The following is a 22,876-nucleotide window of genomic DNA, read 5'->3' on the forward strand; positions in this document are numbered from 1 at the left end:
CAGTTTTTTTCATAGTTTGGCCGGGGGTGCGACTTATACTCAGGAGCGACTTATGTGTGAAATTATTAACACATTACCGTAAAATATCAAATAATATTATTTAGCTCAATCACGTAAGAGACTAGACGTATAAGATTTCATGGGATTTAGCGATTAGGAGTGAGAGATTGTTTGGTAAACGTATAGCATGTTCTATATGTTATAGTTATTTGAATGACTCTTACCATAATATGTTACGTTAACATACCAGGCTTGTCTCAGTTGGTTATTTATGCCTCATATAACGTACACTTATTCAGCCTGTTGTTCACTATTCTTTATTTATTTTAAATTGCCTTTCAAATGTCTATTCTTGGTGTTGGGTTTTATCAAATCAATTTCCCCAAAAAATGCGACTTATACTCCAGTGCGACTTATATATGTTTTTTTCCTTCTTTATTATGCATTTTCGGCCGGTGCGACTTATACTCCGGAGCAACTTATACTCCGGAGCAACTTATAGTCCGAAAAATACGGCATGTTAATATTAATTATTAGTTAGAAAATCTTAGCTTTTTCTCATTACATACCAATTTTTTTGCTCTTTTTTTACATTTTTGTACTTGTTTTTTCCCCCATGTAAGAATAGAATACAAATAATAATAATAATACGATTGTGTAACTGCATAACCTATGTCAAAAATTGTGCCTGAATGAAAATATTAATATTCAGATACACATTTAACAGTGTTTATTATTGTTGTTGTTGTCCATCCATCCATCCATCCATCCATTTTCTACCTTAATTATTTTTTTTTTAATGAACTGACTTACCAAACATTGTTTATGTTTTAAGTATATGTTCTCTTTATTTTGAGAGTTTCCAATATTTTATATCAGTGTAGACTTTTTCCACCGAGGGCCCCATACTGAAATGGGGGCCATTTTGATATTTCTTTATTTAAAAAAATGCTAAATACATTAATTAATTAATTAATTAATTAATTAATTAATTAACCCGACCTCGGATAAGCGGAAGAAGATGGATGGATGGCTAAATGCATTATATATATATATATATATATATATAAATATATATATATATATATATATATATATATATATATATATATATATATATATATGTCTTAATAAGGTTATCCAAAAAATAGTGCTCGATACCATAGTAGAGCGCAATATATGTATGTGTGGGAAAAAAAAATCACAAGACTATTTCATCTCTACAGGCCTGTTTCATGAGGGGGGGTACCCTCAATCATCAGGAGATTTTAATGGGAGCATTCGCATACCATGGTTTATATAGGGCACAGAGTGGGTGGGTACAGGCTGGTGTAGGGGCGTGGTGATTGGCTCATGTGTTACCTAGGAGGTGTTTCCGTCTATGGCGGCATGCTGTTACAATTTCGCTGCGCTTGTTGAGGGATGACAGGTCTGGACGGTAAATAATAAACAGTTTCTCTTTCAAGCATAGGTTGCATCTTTTATTACCACTATTGCACACCTTACAATAGTGGTAGATGCAACCTATGCTTGAAAGAGAAACTGTTTATTATTTACCGTCCAGACCTGTCATCCCTCAACAAGCGCAGCGAAATTGTAACAGCATGCCGCCATAGACGGAAACACCTCCTAGGTAACACATGAGCCAATCACCACGCCCCTACACCAGCCTGTACCCACCCACTCTGTGCCCTATATAAACCATGGTATGCGAATGCTCCCATTAAAATCTCCTGATGATTGAGGGTACCCCCCCTCATGAAACAGGCCTGTAGAGATGAAATAGTCTTGTGATTTTTTTTCCCACACATACATATATATATATATATATATATATATATTTAAAGACACAACTTTGTGCTATAGGTGACTAAGTAAATACATTATTTGTAATTATTAGTTTAAAGTGTTCAGCTTTTTATCATTAGAGTCCAATGTTTGCTCTTTTTTTCTTACATTTTTACTGTTGTTTTTTTTAGATAGATATGCTGTTATTATTGCAAATTTTAGCAGATATGTTAGGTATATTTGCACAAAGTATCGGTATCGGATCAATATCGCCTGAATTTTACATGGTATCGAATCGTAAAGAAAATCAGTGGTATTGCACATCACTAGTGCCTAATATTGACGCATCCTCAGCTGAGGACAGCAACATGGACAATGTGCAGTGAAAAAGGGACATCATTGGCTTGTGTTCAACATTTTTGTTTTCATCTAAAAAGTGCATCTGCTGGTTTGTGGGTGCGGCATGGCGGCTCACCTCTGACAAAGACGTATATGCTAACAGCTGTGGTGCCGTCAATGATGGCCTTCACATCCTGGTAGTAACAGAGATAGCGGCCTGTGTCTTGGGCGTTAGCCCGGTTCAGTATCAGTCTCTTGCAATATGGTCTCCCACGCTGGCCCGGACACTCACTGACCAGGACTGCCCTCTCCCCGGGGAACCTTGTTGAGGGCGTCTGGGCCTGACGCTCACTTAGCTCCAGTCCTACTAGAGTCTGGTCAGGCCAGGCCCAAGTTAGAGTGTGTTGCCCCCTGAGAAGAGACCAAACAGAGGTTATATCCATGTTCACTCCAATGTGAATGTGCAATAAGCATAGTTTTACCGTATTTTCTGGACCATAGGGCGCACCGGATTATAAGGCGCATTAAAGGGGTCATATTATGATTTTTGTCGAAATGGAAACACTTCCTTGTGGTCTACATAACATGTAAATCAGACCTGGGCAAATTAAAGCCCGGGGGCCACATGCAGCCCGTTAAACTTTTCAATCTGGCCCGCCGGACATTCCCAAATATTTTTTTTAGATCTTTAAGACGGAAACTGTAGCTGCCACCATGATGTGCAGTCATGCCTTCTAATGACCCTAAGTCTTCAACTATACAAATATTTCAATGGTTGGAATCTGTGCTTATGGATGATATACCAGTTACTATGGTAATCCAATTAGTTACTATGGTCATCTAATTAGTTACTATGGTAATCTAATTAGTTACTATGGTCATCTAATTAGTTACTATGGTCATCTAATTAGTTACTATGGTCATCTAATTAGTTACTATGGTAATCTACGTCACAGCAGCTCAGACGAGGCACCAAACAGTGTGGGCGGGAAGCGTTTCCACAGATGCGGAAGGAGATTTTCACAACAAAGTTCTAAAGCTTAGTGATATATAGAATATAATATAATATAATAGAATAGAATAGAAAGTACTTTATTGATCCCTGGGGGAAATTCAGCAAATATCAGATTGGAGGTGTTTTTTTTTTGTACCCTTCGCGTTCATATTAAACTGTTTGTTGCATTTTCACTGCATTTTTGTTGTCAATTTTCACTTGATTGTCAAATATGTCGATTCGAAGGTGGTGTGACGTTCATATTTTGTCAGAATTCAGTGTTTTATCGTTCATAGAAACATTTTAAATTCCATTACGTTTTTTAACGTGGTCTGTCATAACGTTTTTAGCATTCAATCAGGCATTATTTTGAGGTTTTGTATTAGTGTTCCTAAAAATAGATATACCGGCCCCCAGGCACATTTTTTTCTCTAAAATGTGGCCCCCGAGTGAAAATAATTGCCCGGGCCTGATGTAAATGGTGGTTCTTTGGTCAAAATGTTGCATAGACTATGTTTTACAGATCATCTTCAAGCCGCTTTCTGACAGTCGCTTCAGGATGCGCCGTTTTGTGGGCGGTCTTATTTACGTGGCTCACCTTCGACAGCGTCTTCTCCCCGTCATCTTTGTTGTAGCGGTGTAGCGTGCAAGGACGGGAGTGGAAGAAGTGTCAAAAGATGGAGCTAACTGTTTTAGTGACATTCAGACTTTACTTAAATCAATAACGGAGCAGCATCTTCTCGTCCGTGGCTCACTAGTGCAACAACGCCTTAAATGTGTCCTGTCAAAAACCGTCTGACCGGAACTCTCAAATAACTAAAGTTCCTTGGGTGAATTATATAAACCGACTATACCGGTAGTTTTTAGCGCTTCCAGAGCGAGATATAAATTAGAACTTTTCGCTACTTTATATTAGAAATGGCAACAGCAGAGGATGAATGTCCAATAACAAGAAGATAGCGAAAAAGAAGAAGCTTATCGACACGGACTACAGTGGCGGAAGTGCGCAAATTTTCAGGACTTACGCAGATCTCAAATACACATCAGCAGGTACCAGAAGGTAAGAAAAGTTGGTTTTGCATAATATTGTGAAACAAAACGCCAGATAATATGTCCGCGAATGGGTGCCATTTTGCGGTCCTTATACACACACCATAGTAATACTTGTATCTCCGACTACGGTAACCGTAACGGGCCGACAATCCATCAAGCTTCCTGAGGAGGCTGCACTCCTTCAACGTCTGTAAAAAACTCTTGTGGATATACTACCAGTCTGTGGTTGCCAGTGTTCTGTACTACATCGTAGTGTGCTGGGGGGGCAGTACATCTAAGAAGGACAGCTCCAGACTAGAGAAACTGATCAGGTGGGCCGGTTCTTACGATCGGAATAAAACTGGACTCACTGGTGACGGTGGCAGAGAAGAGGACTGTGGAAAAACTAGTGAGCATCCTGGATGATGCCAGTCACCCTCTGCATACCGTTGTCAGTAGCCAGAGGAGCATGTTCAGTGCTAGACTGCTTCATCCCAAGTGCAGGACTAATAGACTCAAAAATCCTTTTGTCCCACACGCCATTAGACTGTACAACTCCTCTCTGGGAGTAGGGGTACTAGGATGATAGGGGATGCAAAACAATAACAGTGAAATCATTTTTCATAACATGGTCACTACTGTCTAGTTTCTCTTGTTATATTCTTATTATACTGTTATATTTTTATTCTCATTGTTGCTTTTTATTTTTATTCTTTTGTAATATTTTTCTATTTTGTTTCCATTTATACCCCCATTATTTACTTTTTACTTTTTAGATTCGATCTCAATTTTCCTGAGGGAACTCTCCTGAAGGAATTAATAAAGTACTATTTATCTATCTATCTATCTATCTATCTATCTATCTATCTATCTATCTATCTATCTATCTATCTATCTATCTATCTATCTATCTATCTAAGCGGTGCGGTTTCAAAGTCGTACTAAAACATTTTGCCAGGATTTTGAGTGTCGTGTGTAATGTGATGTTTGTGTTGTTTACTGGCGTCACATTGCAGTCCACACGTATCTCTTAAGTGTGACTGCCATCTACTGGTCACACTTATCACTACACCATGTACCAAATAAAATTGCTTCGAGGTCGGTAAGCACAACCAGAATGATTCCGTATATTAGGCGCACCGGGTTACAAGGCGCACTGTCGATTTTTGAGAAAATGAAAGGATTTTAAAGGGGAACATTACCACCAGACCTATGTAAGCGTCAATATATACCTTGATGTTCCAGAAAAAAAGACCATATATTTTTTTAACCGATTTCCGAACTCTAAATGGGTGAATTTTGGCGAATTAAACGCCTTTCTATTATTCGCTCTCGGAGCGATGACGTCACAACGTGACGTCACATCGGGAAGCAATCCGCCATTTTCTCAAACACAGAGTCAAATCAGCTCTGTTATTTTCTGTTTTTTCGACTGTTTTCCGTACCTTGGAGACATCATGCCTCGTCGGTGTGTTGTCGGAGGGTGTAACAACACGAACAGGGACGGATTCAAGTTGCACCAGTGGCCCAAAGATGCGAAAGTGGCAAGAAATTGGACGTTTGTTCCGCACACTTTACCGACGAAACCTATGCTACGACAGAGATGGCAAGAATGTGTGGATATCCTGCGACACTCAAAGCAGATGCATTTCCAACGATAAAGTCAAAGAAATCTGCGAGCGGATGAGGGTATGTCTACAGAATATATTAATTGATGAAAACTGGGCTGTCTGCACTCTCAAAGTGCATGTTGTTGCCAAATGTATTTAATATGCTGTAAACCTAGTTCATAGTTGTTAGTTTCCTTTAATGCCAAACAAACACATACCAATCGTTGGTTAGAAGGCGATCGCCGAATTCGTCCTCGCTTTCTCCCGTGTCGCTGGCTGTCGTGTCGTTTTCGTAATTTTCGCTTGCATACGGTTCAAACCGATATGGCTCAATAGCTTCAGTTTCTTCTTCAATTTCGTTTCAATACATGCGTAATCTGTTGAATCGCTTAAACCGCTGAAATCCGAGTCTGAATCCGAGCTAATGTCGCTATTCCTTGCTGTTCTATCCGCCATGTTTGTTTGTATCGGCATCACTATGTGACGTCACAGGAAAATGGACGGGTGTATATAACGATGGTTAAAATCAGGCACTTTGAAGCTTTTTTTTAGGGATATTGCGTGATGGGTAAAATTTGGAAAAAAACTTCGAAAAATAAAATAAGCCACTGGGAACTGATTTTTAATGGTTTTAACCCTTCTGAAATTGTGATAATGTTCCCCTTTAAGTGCGCCTTATAGTCCGAAAAATACGGTACCGTACTTTTCGGACTATAAGTCGCAGTTTTTTTCATAGTTTGGCCGGGGGTGCGACTTATACTCCGGAGCGACTTATGTGTGAAATTATTAACACATTCCTGTAAAATATCAAATAATATTATTTAGCTCATTCACGTAAGAGACTAGACGTATAAGATTTCATGGGATTTAGCGATTAGGAGTGACAGATTGTTTGGTAAACATATAGCATGTTCTATATGTTATTTGAATGACTCTTACTATAATATGTTACGTTAACATACCAGGCACGTTCTCAATTGGTTATTTATGCGTCATATAACGTACACTTATTCAGCCTGTTGTTCACTATTCTTTATTTATTTTAAATTGCCTTTCAAATGTCTATTCTTGGTGTTTGGCTTTTATCAAATAAATTTCCCCCAAAAATGTGACTTATACTCCAGTGCGACTTATATATGTTTTTTTCCTTCTTTATTATGCATTTTCAGCCGGTGCGACTTATACTCCGGTGCGACTTATACTCCGAAAAATACGGTAATTGAATCAGTGTGGAGTCCTTTTTAAAGCTACAAAAAATGTTTGCTTACACGGGTGGATGCCTGTTGGGTGTAATTGTATTATTTCCTCTGTGCATCGACTCACACATCCCTGTTTGCTGTGTGGCCTAAATTGAGTTACATGTGCACTTTTAAAACCTGGAGGCACTGTGTGAGTACTCTCTCCACCTACACATGTCCACATCTGCAGACAGTTCCAAATGATGATGACTGCAAATAACTCTGTAAAGTGAGATACAAAAAGTCTTCTTTGGGCTATTTTCCAGTCGTTGTGATGGGGCAGTTTTTTGGAACGTGTTTCTTTGTAAGAGTGACGGATTTGCCAGACGATGCTGAGGAGGGCTGCACACATAATTGACTTACTATTCTAGTACAAGTACAAGAACAAAAACATATTCCAAAGAAGGCGGTTTTCGTGGCACAGAAATAAACCTTGTGGATGATTGACACCTTGGCAGTATAACACATAGAATATATTTTAGGAGGATAAAATTGTTACTGCTTTTTGAATCGGTTTGCAGTATTTTAGGGAGCAGAGGTATCTTGATTTTAACAATATCAATATGTTCAGATTCTTAGCATTTTCTTTTCCATTTAATTCTAGGCAGACTAATTTCTGTGGACAATTTGAGTCCTTTGACCCGTTTTCACATTTGATGATATGGTTTGACTCGGCGCAGTGAAAGACTGTGATTGAAGGATGTAATACAATATACAGTACGGACTGTACAATCAACGTTACATTCAAGAAGACTGGATTCTATGTGAGGAAAATGCAGCCAAGAGAATTGCTGAACAGTGAAGATTGCGTGCAATGAATCCTTTATCGTAGCTCTCGACACTGTTCTGGAGCCAAATCCTGGGTTTAACTTTCATATAAGAAAAAAAGGCAGCCATGCACAAACGCATTCAAGCACACAAAGCACAGCCCATACGTCGAGTACCTGCATGTGATAGTGAGTGTTTGGTGCACCGGAATTACAAGGTCATCTCTGGAGTTGTCAAGAATGGGTGGAGTCATAGAAAAGCCGATAACGAGACCTGCGGAAGAAAACAAGAAACCTCTGTTAGATTCATGTCACATTCAGGATCGACTGGCTTTAAAGGGGAACATTATCACCAGACCTATGTAAGCGTCAATATATACCTTGATGTTGCAGAAAAAAGACCATATATTTTTTTAACCGATTTCCGAACTCTAAATGGGTGAATTTTGGCGAATTAAACGCCTTTCTATTATTCGCTCTCGGAGCGATGACGTCACAACATGACGTCACATCAGGAAGCAATCCGCCATTTTCTCAAACACCGAGTCAAATCAGCTCTGTTATTTTCCGTTTTTTCGACTGTTTTCCGTACCTTGGAGACATCATGCCTCGTCGGTGTGTTGTCGGAGGGTGTAACAACACGAACAGGGACGGATTCAAGTTGCACCAGTGGCCCAAAGATGCGAAAGTGGCAAGAAATTGGACGTTTGTTCCGCACACTTTACCGACGAAAGCTATGCTACGACAGAGATGGCAAGAATGTGTGGATATCCTGCGACACTCAAAGCAGATGCATTTCCAACGATAAAGTCAAAGAAATCTGCCGACAGACCCCCATTTATCTGCCGGAGTGTGTGAGCAATTCAGGGACAAAGGACCTCGGTAGCACGGCAAGCAATGGCGGCAGTTTGTTCCCACAGACGAGCGAGCTAAACCCCCTAGATGTCTTGGCTCACACCGTCCCTTATGCCACCGAAGATGATCAAGAGAAGAATATCGACCCTAGCTTCCCTGGCCTGCTGACATCAACTCCAAAACTGGACAGATCAGCTTTCAGGAAAAGAGCGAGGATGAGGGTATGTCTACAGAATATATTAATTGATGAAAATTGGGCTGTCTGCACTCTCAAAGTGCATGTTGTTGCCAAATGTATTTCATATGCTGTAAACCTAGTTCATAGTTGTTAGTTTCTTTTAATGCCAAACAAACACATACCAATCGTTGGTTAGAAGGCGATCGCCGAATTGGTCCTCGCTTTCTCCCGTGTCGCTGGCTGTCGTGTCGTTTTCGTCAGTTTCGCTTGCATACGGTTCAAACCGATATGGCTCAATAGCTTCAGTTTCTTCTTCAATTTCGTTTTCGCTACCTGCCTCCACACTACAACCATCCGTTTCAATACATTCGTAATCTGTTGAATCGCTTAAGCCACTGAAATCCGAGTCTGAATCCGAGCTAATGTCGCTATAGCTTGCTGTTCTTTCCGCCATGTTTGTTTGTGTTGGCTTCACTATGTGACGTCACAGGAAAATGGACGGGTGTTTATAACGATGGTTAAAATCAGGCACTTTGAAGCTTTTTTTAGGGATTTTGCGTGATGGGTAAAATTTTGAAAAAAACTTCGAAAAATATAATAAGCCACTGGGAACTGATTTTTAATGGTTTTAACCCTTCTGAAATTGTGATAATGTTCCCCTTTAATGTTTGTGTTAGGATGCTGTCAAATGTCAGACACACTTCAGAAATGGGTAAACTGGCCCAACCCCCGAGTTCATTTACAAGCTATGAGGAAAGCGGTGGATAATTATATCCGGGCTTTGGTGCTAAGAAATACCCAGACAGACAAACCGTGGGTCACTCAAGAGGTCATACAGTATTCCTGACTTCATTCTGTGGAGATATACCCTTGACAAACAATGTCCGATCACTGAAAAAAGTATTTTTTGTTTTTGAATCCAATTTAATACATTCAGACAAAGTTGTTAACAAGACCTTAATGAGATTAGCATAGGCATGTTGTTCTTAAGATAAATCTGCTTTATTATTGTATTGGAGCACTTCTGACATTTTCATGAATAAGGATGAGGATGATTAAATGCCTACTGAAACCCACTACTACCGACCACGCAGTCTGATAGTTAATATATCAATGATGGAATCTTAACATTGCAACACATGCCAATACGGCCGGGTTAGCTTACTAAAGTGCAATTTTAAATTCCGCGCGGAATATCCTGCTGAAAATGTCTCGGTATGATGACGCCTGCGCGTGACGTCACGGATTGTAGAGGACATTTTGGAACAGCATGGTGGCCAGCTATTAAGTCGTCTGTTTTCATCGCAAAATTCCACAGTATTCTGGACATCTGTGTTGGTGAATCTTTTGCAATTTGTTCAATGAACAATGGAGACAGCAAAGAAGAAAGCCGTAGGTGGGAAGCGGTGTATTGCGGCAGGTGTTGTGCCGGATAACGCACCCCCGCCGTAGAATGCACCCCTTGACTGTTGTGCACAGCCGGTGTTTCATTGTTTACATTCTCGGAAGATGACAGTCAAGCTTTACCATTGGCCTGTGGAGAACTGGGACAACAGAGACTCTTACCAGGAGGACTTTGAGTTGGATGCGCAGACGCGGTACCGTGAGTACGCATGCAGCTGTGGCTTCCAAACATTTGATCGCTTGCCCGTACGTGCGTGCCGCTATGTGCATGTCACGTACGTAACTTTGGGGACTTTGGGGAAATATATGTTCTTGTATGAACTTTGGGGAGGTGAACGGTACTTTGGGCTGTGGGATTGAGTGTGTTGTGCAGGTGTTTGAGTTGTATTGGCGGGTTGTATGGACGGGAGGGGGGAGGTGTTTGTTATGCGGGATTAATTTGTGGCATATTAAATATAAGCCTGGTTGTGTTGTGGCTAATAGAGTATATACTGTATATGTCTTGTGTTTATTTACTGTTTTAGTCATTCCCAGCTGAATATCAGGTCCCACCCGCCTCTCACAGCATCTTCCCTATCTGAATCGCTCCCACTGCCCTCTCATCCTTCACTCTCACTTTCCTCATCCACAAATCTTTCATCCTCGCTCAAATTAATGTTGAAATCGTCGCTTTTTCGGTCCGAATCGCTCTCGCTGCTGGTGGCCATGATTGTAAACAATGTGCGGATGTGAGGAGCTCCACAACCTGTGACGTCACGCTACTCGTCTGCTACTTCCGGTACAGGCAAGGCTTTTTTATCAGCGGCCAAAAGTTGCGAACTTTATCGTTGATGTTCTCTACTAAATCCTTTCAGCAAATTTTGTCAAGAGGAGTGGGCAAAAATTCAACCAGAAGCTTGTGGATGGCTACCAAAAGCGCCTAATTGCAGTGAAACTTGCCAAGGGACATGTAACCAAATATTAACATTGCTGTATGTATACTTTTGACCCAGCAGGATTTGTGACATAATAAATTCATAAAAGAACTAAACTTCAATGAATATTTTTTGTGACCAACAAGTATGTGCTCCAATCACTCTATCACAAAAAAATAAGAGTTGTAGAAATGATTGGAAACTCAAGACAGCCATGACATTATGTTCTTTACAAGTGTATGTAAACTTTTGACCACGACTGTTTAATATACTTTGTATTATTGACAGCTTCCAATCAAAACTGGAATGGCCATTCAATGCAAGCTCATTCAAGTAATTCAACATGCAACACAAAAAGAAAGTATTCAAAGGACTTTATTGGAATTTTATCTAGCCGTGTCTTCCCTTGTAAAATGATTTATTTTGCTGTGGTTACACTTAACGTAACATTATTTGAATCGTTGAGCAGATTGCAGCAATTTTTTCTTTTGACTGCTGAAAGCAAAGGCATAAACATATAGCTACATGTACCTAGACTGTTTTACCTCCGTTATTATCGTCCCGACAAATACACCACATGGTGTCGGATTGACTTAACAAAAACAATGAGGTAGGCACCTTTAGGGGACTGACAAACAAAACGGGTTAAAACCATTAGGCACGTTCAACCAAAACCTCTTTGAAGTACAAATTAGTTTACACGCATTACACCAATTGCTACAGTTACGGCTGCAACGATACACCGATCATACTTGCCAACCCTCCCGTATTTTCCGGGAGACTTCCGAATTTCAGGGACTCTCCCAAAAATCTCCCGGGACAACCATTCTCCCGGATTTCTCCCGATTTCCAGCTGGACTTAAGGCACACCTCCTCCAGGTCCGTGAGGACCTGAGTGAGGACAGCCTGTCGTCACGTCCGCTTGGCCAACCAAAAAGTAACCACAGAACACTATACCGTATAGTGTTCTGTGGTTACATGTGACATTTCTAACAATTTTGAACAGAAATAGTTCATGCACATTCAGACAAATTCTCCAAAATTACGATTAAAAAATTTTTGGCCGGGGGCCCGGCTGTATATATTAAAGTTAAAAGTTAAAGTACCAATGATTGTCACACACACACTAGGTGTGGCGAAATTATTCTCTGCATTTGACTCATCACCCTTGATCACCCCCTGGGAGGTGAGGGGAGCAGTGGGCAGCAGCAGTGGCCGCGCCCGGGAATCATTTTGGTGATTTAACCCCCAATTCCAACCCGTGATACTGAGTGCCAAGCAGGGAGGCAATGGGTCCCATTTTTATAGTCTTTGGTATGACTCGGCCGGGGTTTGAACTCACAACCTACCGATCTCAGGGCGGACACTCTAACCACTAGGCCACTGAGTAGGTGTACTAGGCCATATATGCACACTAATGACTGAAAGAGCACGCACTTGGCGTGATGATGTCATGTTATCGATGGAAAAATGCATTTTTAGACTATATGATTTGCCTGAGCGGCTAGGAGACCCCGAAAGTAACAAGCGGTTCCCTTGTTGCCTTTCCATTAAGAACAATAAATTCGTTTTTAGCAGTGACGTGCGGTGAGGTTGATGGCTGGTGAGGCACTGACTTCATCACAGTCAGATTTACAAACATATGAACCCTAAAGAGTATCTTATTCACCATTTGATTGGCAGCAGTTAACGGGTTTTGTTTAAAAGCTCATACCAGCATTCTTCCCTGCTTGGCACTCAGCATCAAGGGTTGGAATTGGGGGTTATTAAATCACCAAAAATTATTCCCGGGCGCGGCTGCCCACTGCTCCCCTCACCTCCCAGGGGGTGATCAAGGGATGGGTCAAATGCAGAGGACAAATTTCATTACACCTCGTGTGTGTGTGACAATCATTGGTACTTTAACTTCACTTTAACTTTACACATACAAACTGTAGCACACAAAAAAGCACATTTAATTAAAAAAAAACGTTATTATGGTCTTACCTTTACTTATAAAATAAGTCCATGAGCCGCTGTTGTGCTGGATTAATGAACCCCCTGACGAGAGTGTTATATCAACTGAAGCCCTCACTTAAACTTTCCACGTGCAAGATTGAATCTATATAAAAAAGTGTAACCGAGGGTTTATAAATGTCGCCTATACTGTATGAAACTACAAAATAACAAACACGGAGGCTCCAGTTTACACGAGGACCACTTTATTTACCTTCTTTCAAAAACTTCCGCTCCACTCCAACGTGTCATCACTTCCGCTCTTAGCGCCTTCAAAGTAAGAGCTCAAGGCAAATACTGTATAACAGCGCATAACAGGAACTTAACATCACAAAGAGGAAAGCCCATAAAAATAGGTTACAAAAGTTATTTAATAAGAAGCCAAAAAGTGCAAAAACAATAATGTTTGTGTTGGAGGAGTTGTGAATTAGGTACACCTGCAGTCTGCAGGTGTACCTAATGTTGTGGCCCTGCAGTCATTCACAACTCCTCCAACACGAACATTATTGTTTTTGCACTTTTTGGCTTCTTATGAAATAACTTTTTTAAATAGATTCAATCTTGCACGTGGAAAGTTTAAGTGTGGGCTTTAGTTGATATAACACTCCCGTCAGGGGTTGCCGTGCATTCTACGGCGGGGGTGCAGGAGGCGAGCCTCAGCCAGTGCGTCTTTTGCAGCCGTTTTATGATCGCTCAGCACAAGAAATACGTTACACACATACAGTTGTTGACAAAATACACTGTACATTATATACCTCAGCTAACTAAACTATGGAAATGTATAATATAATTCATATAGCAATACAGTCTCACTGCACAGCAGGCCAGCAGTTAGCCGAGTCTGCAATCCATGTTGAGGCACTGAGTGACGTGCCTCAACTTGCTGCTGTTCACCGCACCGTCTCTTCTCAGTATTTGAACGGCAAATGTGAAAATTTAGCAATTTTAAATGGGTGAAGATAAATGGAAAATAACTTTATAGTATAATCACTGGATACATATAACAATTTAATTAAAACATTTTCTTTTTACATTTTTTTTCTTTCCAAGATGGCAGGTGAGGTTTTTAGTATAAGTTTGCTGGTTTCAAGAAATGTAATGCTGAGTGCATATCATTATGTCAAGATAATGGCACTAGCATTTACTTATTTTAAGAATATTTTTCAACATATTGAGCAAAAAGGTCTCTTTTTTTTTTCTACTAAGAAAAGTGCACTTTTTTCTTATTTTAAGGTATTTTTGGGTTCATTGAAGTTAGCTAATTTTACTTGTTTTGGAAAGTCTTGACAAGCCAATGTTTTTTGTTTTATTGGCAGATAATTTTGCTTAGTTCAAATAAAATACCCCTCATTTTTGTATTTTTTTTTCTTATTTTTGAACACTGACTTTTTGCAGTGTGTGTGGGGGAATGGAAGCGAGATTAAAGTGCGGATAGAGAAAGATGGCTCAGAAAAACAACGACAAAGTGGAAAGACAGCAAAGAGCTGAGAGAAGATGAGAGGGGATTTGTGATCATTTATAAGTGAACAAAAAAAGCAGACACGTTAGTGAAATGTTTGCCCCGTCAAACAGCTGGCATTTCACAATAGTACTGCATCAATGATACGACACATTACCATCAATCATCCTGCACAATTAAGAGCAGCAAACAAGCAGAAGCAAGGCAGAAGTCTATTTTGGTAGTTAACGCCTTGTTTAACAAATGTTTTGTTCCAACAGCAGTGACATGATGGCATCTAAAGTTTGAATGTTAATCCCGTCCCAAAATTCAAACACCTCTCCTCCAATTAACCCTTGTGTAATGTTCATATTGTTGTTACTCAGCCAGCGTTTGTGGGTCTGATGGACCCGTTGCATTTTGTGGCTTTTAATGCCTCACAATCAAACACTTTTATGTTAAATTACTGAACAGATGTTTACCTTATTCCAATAAACATCTGTTCAGTGTTTTAACATAAAAGTGTTTGATTGTGAGGCACTAAAAGCCACAAAATGCAACGGGTCCATCAGACCCACGGACCGGTACCGGTCCCCGGACTGGTGGTTGGGTACCACTGTTTCAAAACATCGATTGCAGTGTTTATTTATAGCTTCACCTTTATTGTTAGTTTTTAGGCCAAAATATGTCCATTCTCTCTCTTCTGCCTTCACACTGTTTCCACTTGTAAGTGCTCTGTGTGTGTATTGACTCACATGCGCCTTGGCGCATATTACCGTATTTTTCGGACTATAAGTCGCAGTTTTTTTCATAGTTAAAATAAGCCACTGGGAACTGATTTTTAATGGTTTTAACCCTTCTGAAATTGTGATAATGTTCCCCTTTAAGTGCGCCTTATAGTCCGAAAAATACGGTACCGTACTTTTCAGACTATAAGTCGCAGTTTTTTTCATATTTTGGCCGGGGGTGCGACTTATACTCAGGAGCGACTTATGTGTGAAATTATGAACACATTACCGTAAAATATAAAATAATATTTATTTATTTAATATTATTTAGCTTATTCACGTAAGAGACTAGACGTATAAGATTTCATGGGATTTAGCGATTAGGAGTGACAGATTGTTTGGTAAACGTATAGCATGTTCTATATGTTATAGTTATTTGAATGACTCTTACCATAATATGTTACGTTAACATACCAGTTGGTTATTTATGCCTCATATAACGTACACTTATTCAGCCTGTTGTTCACTATTATTCATTTATTTTAAATTGCCTTTCAAATGTCTATTCTTGATGTTGGCATTTTCAACCCATATGCAGTTGAATATGCTACAAAGACAACATATTTGATGTTCAAACTCATAAACTTTTTTTTTTGTTGCAAATAATCATTAACTTTAGAATTTGATGCCAACAAGACGTGACAAATAAGTTGGGAAAGGTGGCAATAAATACTGATAAAGTTGAGGAATGCTCATCAAACACTTATTTGGAACATCCCACAGGTGAACAGGCAAATTGGGAACAGGTGGGTGCCATGATTGGGTATAAAAGTAGATTCCATGAAATGCTAAGTCATTCACAATTAAGGATGGGGTGAGGGTCACCACTTTGTCAACAAATGCGTGAGCAAATTGTTGAACAGTTTAAGAAAAACCTTTCTCAACCAGCTATTGCAAGGAATGTAGGGATTTCATCATCTACGGTCCGTAATATCATCAGAGGGTTCAGAGAATCTGGAGAAATCACTGCACGTAAGCAGCTAAGCCCGTGACCTTCGATCCCTCAGACTGTACTGCATCAACAAGCGACATCAGTGTGTAAAGGATATCACCACATGGGCTCAGGAACACTTCAGAAACCCACTGTCAGTAACTACAGTTGGTCGCTACATCTGTAAGTGCAAGTTAAAACTCTCCTATGCAAGGCGAAAACCGTTTTATCAACAACACCCAGAAACGCCGTTAACTTCGCTGGGCCTGAGCTCATATAAGATGGACCGATACAAAGTGGAAAAGTGTTCTGTGGTCTGACGAGTCCACATTTCAAATTGTTTTTGGAAACTGTGGACGTCGTGTCCTCCGGACCAAAAAGGAAAATAACCATCCCGATTGTTATAGTCGCAAAGTTGAAAAGCCAGCATGTGTGATGGTATGGGGGTGTATTAGTGCCCAAGACATGGGTATCTTACACATCTGTGAAGGCGCCATTAATGCTGAAAGGTACATACAGGTATGGAGCAACATATGTCGCCATCCAAGCAACGTTACCATGGACGCCCCTGCTTATTTCAGCAAGACAATGCCAAGCCACGTTTTGTATCAACTTGGCTTCATAGTAAAAGAGTGCGGGTACGAGACTGGCCTGCCTGTAGTCCAGACCTGTCTCCCATTGAAAATGTGTGGCGCATTATGAAGCCTAAAATACCACAACGGAGACCCCCGGACTGTTGAACAACTTAAGCTGTACATCAAGCAAGAATGGGAAAGAATTCCAGCTGAGATTTAAAAAAAATGTGTCTTCTCAGTTCCCAAACGTTTACTGAGTGTTGTTAAAAGGAAAGGCCATGTAACACAGTGGTGAACATGCCCTTTCCCAACTACTTTGGCACGTGTTGCAGCCATGAAATTTTAAGTTAATTATTATTTGCAAAAAAAAATAAAGTTTATGAGTTTGAACATCAAATATCTTGTCTTTGTAGTGCATTCAATTGAATATGGGTTGAAAGGGATTTGCAAATCATTGTATTCCGTTTATATTTACATCTAACACAATTTCCCAACTCATATGGAAACGGGGTTTGTACAAACATTTCAACCAAAAGCGGACCTGTGTTTCATTCGTTGCTACTTGTAGTTCAGTTTTTAAGTACTCAATCGTTACCTTCCATGCCACATGGGGGGGAAAAGGTTTTGACAAATCTAAGAGCCCACTATGACCCACAATGAATGGGGTAGGAGGGCCCACGTCGATATTCTTAAGGGGACCCAGAATTCCTAGCAACTGCCATGGCTACAAGTGACCATAAACCGGGGGTCAGCAACTCGCGGCTCCTTGGAGCATTTTTAAAAAAGGATTGAAAATGGAAAAATATATATATTTTTTGTTTTAGTATGTTTTTTGTTTGAGGACAAACATGACACAAACCGTCCCAATTGTTAGAAAGCCCACTTTTTAATATGTTTGTGTGTACGCTTGACTGATGAGAGTATTTGGTGAATATCGTTTTGTCCTACTAATTTCGGCGGTTCTTGAACTCACCATAGTGTGGACTGTGACGCAACAGTTTGTTTACATGTAAAATCTTCCACTCCGTCTTTGTCTCATTTTGTCCGCCAAACGTTTTATGCTGTGCATGAATGCACGAAGGTGCGCTTTGTTGATGTTATTGACTTGTTGGAGTGCTCATCAGGCATATTTGGTCAGTGCATGACTGCAAGCTAATCAATGCTAACATGCTATTTAGGCTAGCTGTATGTATATATTGCATTATTATGCCTCATTTGTAGGTATATTTGAGCTCATTTCATATCCTTTACTTTTATCCTCTTTGTATATCATTTAGTTTTGCATGTCTCATGACATTGGCTGCATTTCCGATAGTTGTTTGTGTGCCATGTTGTTCCAGACCACAGCAAACATTACCTAGCTTGCCAAAGACTGTAATAAATCTATTAAAAGAAGACAGCCTGTCGTTTCCTTTAACTTGGACACACACATCTTTACCTTTGGCCATTAAAAGCCAGTAATTTCCAGGAGTTATCTCACCTTCTTAGTAGCCTCTGATTTACTAATGGTTTCTCACGTTGTAAAAATGTGCAGAATAAATATTACATTTCAACATTTCTGTTGCTGCTCCAGGTTGCTGAGGTAGTTAAAAAGCTCCTCGGTGGCAGGGCCCCGGGGGTGGATGAGATCCGCCCGGAGTTCCTTAAGGCTCTGGATGCTGTGGGGCTGTCTTGGTTGACAAGACTCTGCAGCATCGCGTGGACATCGGGGGCGGTACCTCTGGATTGGCAGACCGGGGTGGTGGTTCCTCTCTTTAAGAAGGGGAACCGGAAGGTGTGTTCTAACTATCGTGGGATCACACTCCCCAGCCTTCCCGGGAAGGTCTATTCAGGTGTACTGGAGAGGAGGCTACGCCGGATAGTCGAACCTCGGATTCAGGAGGAACAGTGTGGTTTTCGTCCTGGTCGTGGAACTGTGGACCAGCTCTATACTCTCGGCAGGGTCCTTGAGGGTGCATGGGAGTTTGCCCAACCAGTCAACATGTGCTTTGTGGACTTGGAGAAGGCATTCGACCGTGTCCCTCGGGAAGTCCTGTGGGGAGTGCTCAGAGAGTATGGGGTATCGGACTGTCTGATTTTGGCGGTCCGCTCCCTGTATGATCAGTGTCAGAGCTTGGTCCGCATTGCCGGCAGTAAGTCGGACACGTTTCCAGTGAGGGTTGGACTCCGCCAAGGCTGCCCTTTGTCACCGATTCTGTTCATAACTTTTATGGACAGAATTTCTAGGCGCAGTCAAGGCGTTGAGGGGATCCGGTTTGGTGGCTGCAGGATTAGGTCTCTGCTTTTTGCAGATGATGTGGTCCTGATGGCTTAATCTGGCCAGGATCTTCAGCTCTCGCTGGATCTGTTCGCAGCCGAGTGTGAAGCGACTGGGATGAGAATCAGCACCTCCAAGTCCGAGTCCATGGTTCTTGCCCGGAAAAGGGTGGAGTGCCATCTCCGGGTTGGGGAGGAGACCCTGCCCCAAGTGGAGGAGTTCAAGTACCTCGGAGTCTTGTTCACGAGTGAGGGAAGAGTGGATCGTGAGATCAACAGGCGGTTCGGTGCGGCGTCTTCAGTAATGCGGACGCTGTATCGATCCGTTGTGGTGAAGAAGGAGCTGAGCCGGAAGGCAAAGCTCTCAATTTACCGGTTGATCTACGTTCCCATCCTCACCTATGGTCATGAGCTTTGGGTCATGACCGAAAGGACAAGATCACGGGTACAAGCGGCCGAAATGAGTTTCCTCCGCCGGGTGGCGGGGCTCTCCCTTAGAGATAGGGTGAGAAGCTCTGTCATTCGGGGGGAGCTCAAAGTAAAGCCGCTGCTCCTCCACATCGAGAGGAGCCAGATGAGGTGGTTCGGGCATCTGGTCAGGATGCCTCCCGATCGCCTCCCTCGGGAGGTGTTTAGGGCACGTCCGACCGGTAGGAGGCCACGGGGAAGACCCAGGACACGTTGGGAAGACTATGTCTCCCGGCTGGCCTGGGAACGCCTCGGGATCCCCCGGGAGGAGCTGGACGAAGTGGCTGGGGAGAGGGAAGTCTGGGCTTCCCTGCTTAGGCTGCTGCCCCCGCGACCCGACCTCGGATAAGCGGAAGAAGATGGATGGATGGATGAACATTTCTGTCAATGAAGATTTGCTTCAGCCTGCGACACATAGTCATTTTGATAGTAGGCTATTATAGCTAATACAGACACTTACGTCATGTGTTGCCTAACACTTATTTTTGCTCCAATATGGCTCTTTCAACCGACCCCCTGGCATAAACGAACCACCTTAGAAAACAAACACGTGAAAAGTCTTGAAGTGGGAAGTGGTGCATGGCCATGAATCATTCCCAGCTTGAGTCCCAGCAGGGAATTCCTGTTGCTCGTACACAGATCCCAAACTCTGCTCCTGAGGACAAGCGACATTTTGCCGACACATTGTCTGAGCGATGATGTGAACGAGCCCCCGACTTGAGTCCCATCAGCAACCTTCCACAACAAAACAGCTCTGCGTCCTCTTAAAAGCATACACAGGGTGCACAAAGTCCGACTGACACACACGTTCTCTTTTCACACACAGCAAGACTCTAATTTTTCTTGGTAATGTTCTGACTTCGTCTGAAAAGATAATCTGGATAGGCCTCCCACCATTAAGTGTTGTTCATTTCTTCTCATTAGAACCTTGTGAGCCATGCTGCTTTTCTACGCAGAGCATACTCTGTAGCAATGTGATTCATCTCCAGAGTACCGTTAGGGAAGCAATATTACAACACTAAACGGGAGAACATAATCACATAATTTTGGTGAAGGTGCCAGGGGAGAACATTTTGAATAAAAAACAACCCACTTTGTTTGAGGCCTTTATGCTTTAATGCATCATAAGGCTTGGCTAATCTTTTTCCTCAAAATGTCCACACTTGACTCTGAAACCCTCAAGCTTTACAGACTTCTCCGGAGTAATCCTAAATTACACGGTGTAAAAAGCATGTAGGGCACCGAGCGGAATGGTGGAAAGCACTATTTCGCATAATACACAGAAGTACATTCAGGGAAATTTGCATAAATTCAGTTTTGCTTTTGCCGCTGATGAAGAGATAATGATGGAGGAACGGGTACCAAGATAAAGACAAAAACAGCCAGAAGTGAAGACGGGAATAACTGAGAATATTTGATTAATCGGGAAAAGACTAGGCAATGAATTGGTGCTCCAAATAAAGCATAGAAAGACTTGCCATGTCGAGTTAAAAGGAGGCAACACATAACAACTCAGTCTTTAATGACAAGAAACTAGGCCTGAGCCATATCCATTTGATTGATAAGTTTGAGTTTTTTTGTTGCAGACTATTTCCATCCATCCATTTTCTACCGCTTGTCCGTCTCGGGGTTGTGGGAGTTGCTGTAGCCTATGCCAGCTGCACCCTAAACAATCCACTTTCTCCGGCATAGTTTTTGCCCTCAGGCTTTTGCCATCCCTCTTATTTCTTTAGCGGCACACCGAGCAAAACATTGCTAGTGCTACTGCTAACAAGAGCGAGACGTGCATTCCCAAGAAATAAGTTTGGTTTTGCGGCAACAGGCGTGGAACAAATGACTGCATGCTGCAAAATGTATTTAAATTATCCCATTATCTGAAACCGAAGCCTCCAGTCAAGTGCGAGAAATGCAACTTTTTACGAGGTAGGTAGGTCTTTATTGTCATTGCCACAAGTACAACCAAACTTTGTTCCATCCATCCATCCATCCATCCATCCGTCCATCTTCTTCCGCTTATCCGAGGTCAGGTCGCGGGGGCAGCAGCCTAAGCAGGGAAGCCCAGACTTCCCTCTCCCCAGCCACTTCATCCAGCTCCTCCCGGGGGATCCCGAGGCGTTCCCAGGCCAGCCAGGAGACATAGTCTTCCCAACGTGTCCTGGGTCTTCCCCGTGGCCTCCTACCGGTCGGACGTGCCCGAAACACCTCCCTAGGGAGGCGTTCGGGTGGCATCCTGACCAGATGCCCGAACCACCTCATCTGGCTCCTCTCGATGTGGAGGAGCAGCAGCTTTACTTTGAGCTTCCCCCGGATGGCAGAGCTTCTCACCCTATCTCTAAGGGAGAGCCCCGCCACCCGGCGGAGGAAACTCATTTCGGCCGCTTGTACCCGTGATCTTGTCCTTTCGGTCATGACCCAAAGCTCATGACCATAGGTGAGGATGGGAACGTAGATCGACCGGTAAATTGAGAGCTTTGCCTTCCGGCTCAGCTCTTTCTTCACCACAACGGATCGATACAGCGTCCGCATTACTGAAGACGCCGCACCGATCCGCCTGTCGATCTCACGATCCACTCTTCCCTCACTTGTGAACAAGACTCCGAGGTACTTGAACTCCTCCACTTGGGGCAAGATCTCCTCCCCAACCCGGAGATGGCACTCCACCCTTTTCCGGGCGAGAACCATGGACTCGGACTTGGAGGTGCTGATTCCCATCCCAGTCGCTTCACACTCGGCTGCGAACCGATCCAGTGAGAGCTGAAGATATTGGCCAGATGAAGCCATCAGGACCACATCATCTGCAAAGAGCAGAGACCTAATCCTGCAGCCACCAAACCAGATACCCTCAACGCCATGACTGTGCCTAGAAATTCTGTCCATAAAGGTTATGAACAGAATCTGTGACAAAGGGCAGCCCTGGCGGAGTCCAACCCTCACTGGAAACGGGTCCGACTTACTGCCGGCAATGCGGACCAAGCTCTGACACTGATTATACAGGGAGCGAACCGCCACAATAAGACAGTCCGTTACCCCATACTCTCTGAGCACTCCCCACAGGACTTCCCGGGGTACACGATCGAATGCCTTCTCCAAGTCCACAAAGCACATGTAGACTGGTTGGGCAAACTCCCATGCACCCTCAAGGACCCTGCCGAGAGTATAGAGCTGGTCCACAGTTCCACGACCAGGACGAAAACCACACTGTTCCTCCTGAATCCAAGGTTCGACTATCCGGCGTAGCCTCCTCCAAACTTTGTTTTCAGCACAAACCCGTTCAAGATTGGACAAACAAACCGTGTACAGGGTTAC

At 42.3% G+C, this 22,876-nt stretch overlaps 1 protein-coding gene across 1 annotated transcript in view; it reads right to left on the reverse strand.

The window, feature by feature from the left end:
- flt4 (fms related receptor tyrosine kinase 4) overlaps nt 1-22,876 on the reverse strand; it is a 228,676-nt gene that overhangs the window by 130,880 nt on the left and 74,920 nt on the right. Inside the window, exons 2-3 of the mRNA XM_061927512.2 lie at nt 7,946-8,042; nt 2,264-2,538 (exon numbers count right to left, since the gene is read on the reverse strand). Coding sequence (XP_061783496.2) covers nt 2,264-2,538; nt 7,946-8,042 — 372 coding nt within the window. The remainder of the gene's footprint in view (nt 1-2,263; nt 2,539-7,945; nt 8,043-22,876) is intronic.

This window comes from Nerophis lumbriciformis, linkage group LG35 (assembly GCF_033978685.3).
Source record: "Nerophis lumbriciformis linkage group LG35, RoL_Nlum_v2.1, whole genome shotgun sequence".
Taxonomy (NCBI): domain Eukaryota; kingdom Metazoa; phylum Chordata; class Actinopteri; order Syngnathiformes; family Syngnathidae; genus Nerophis; species Nerophis lumbriciformis.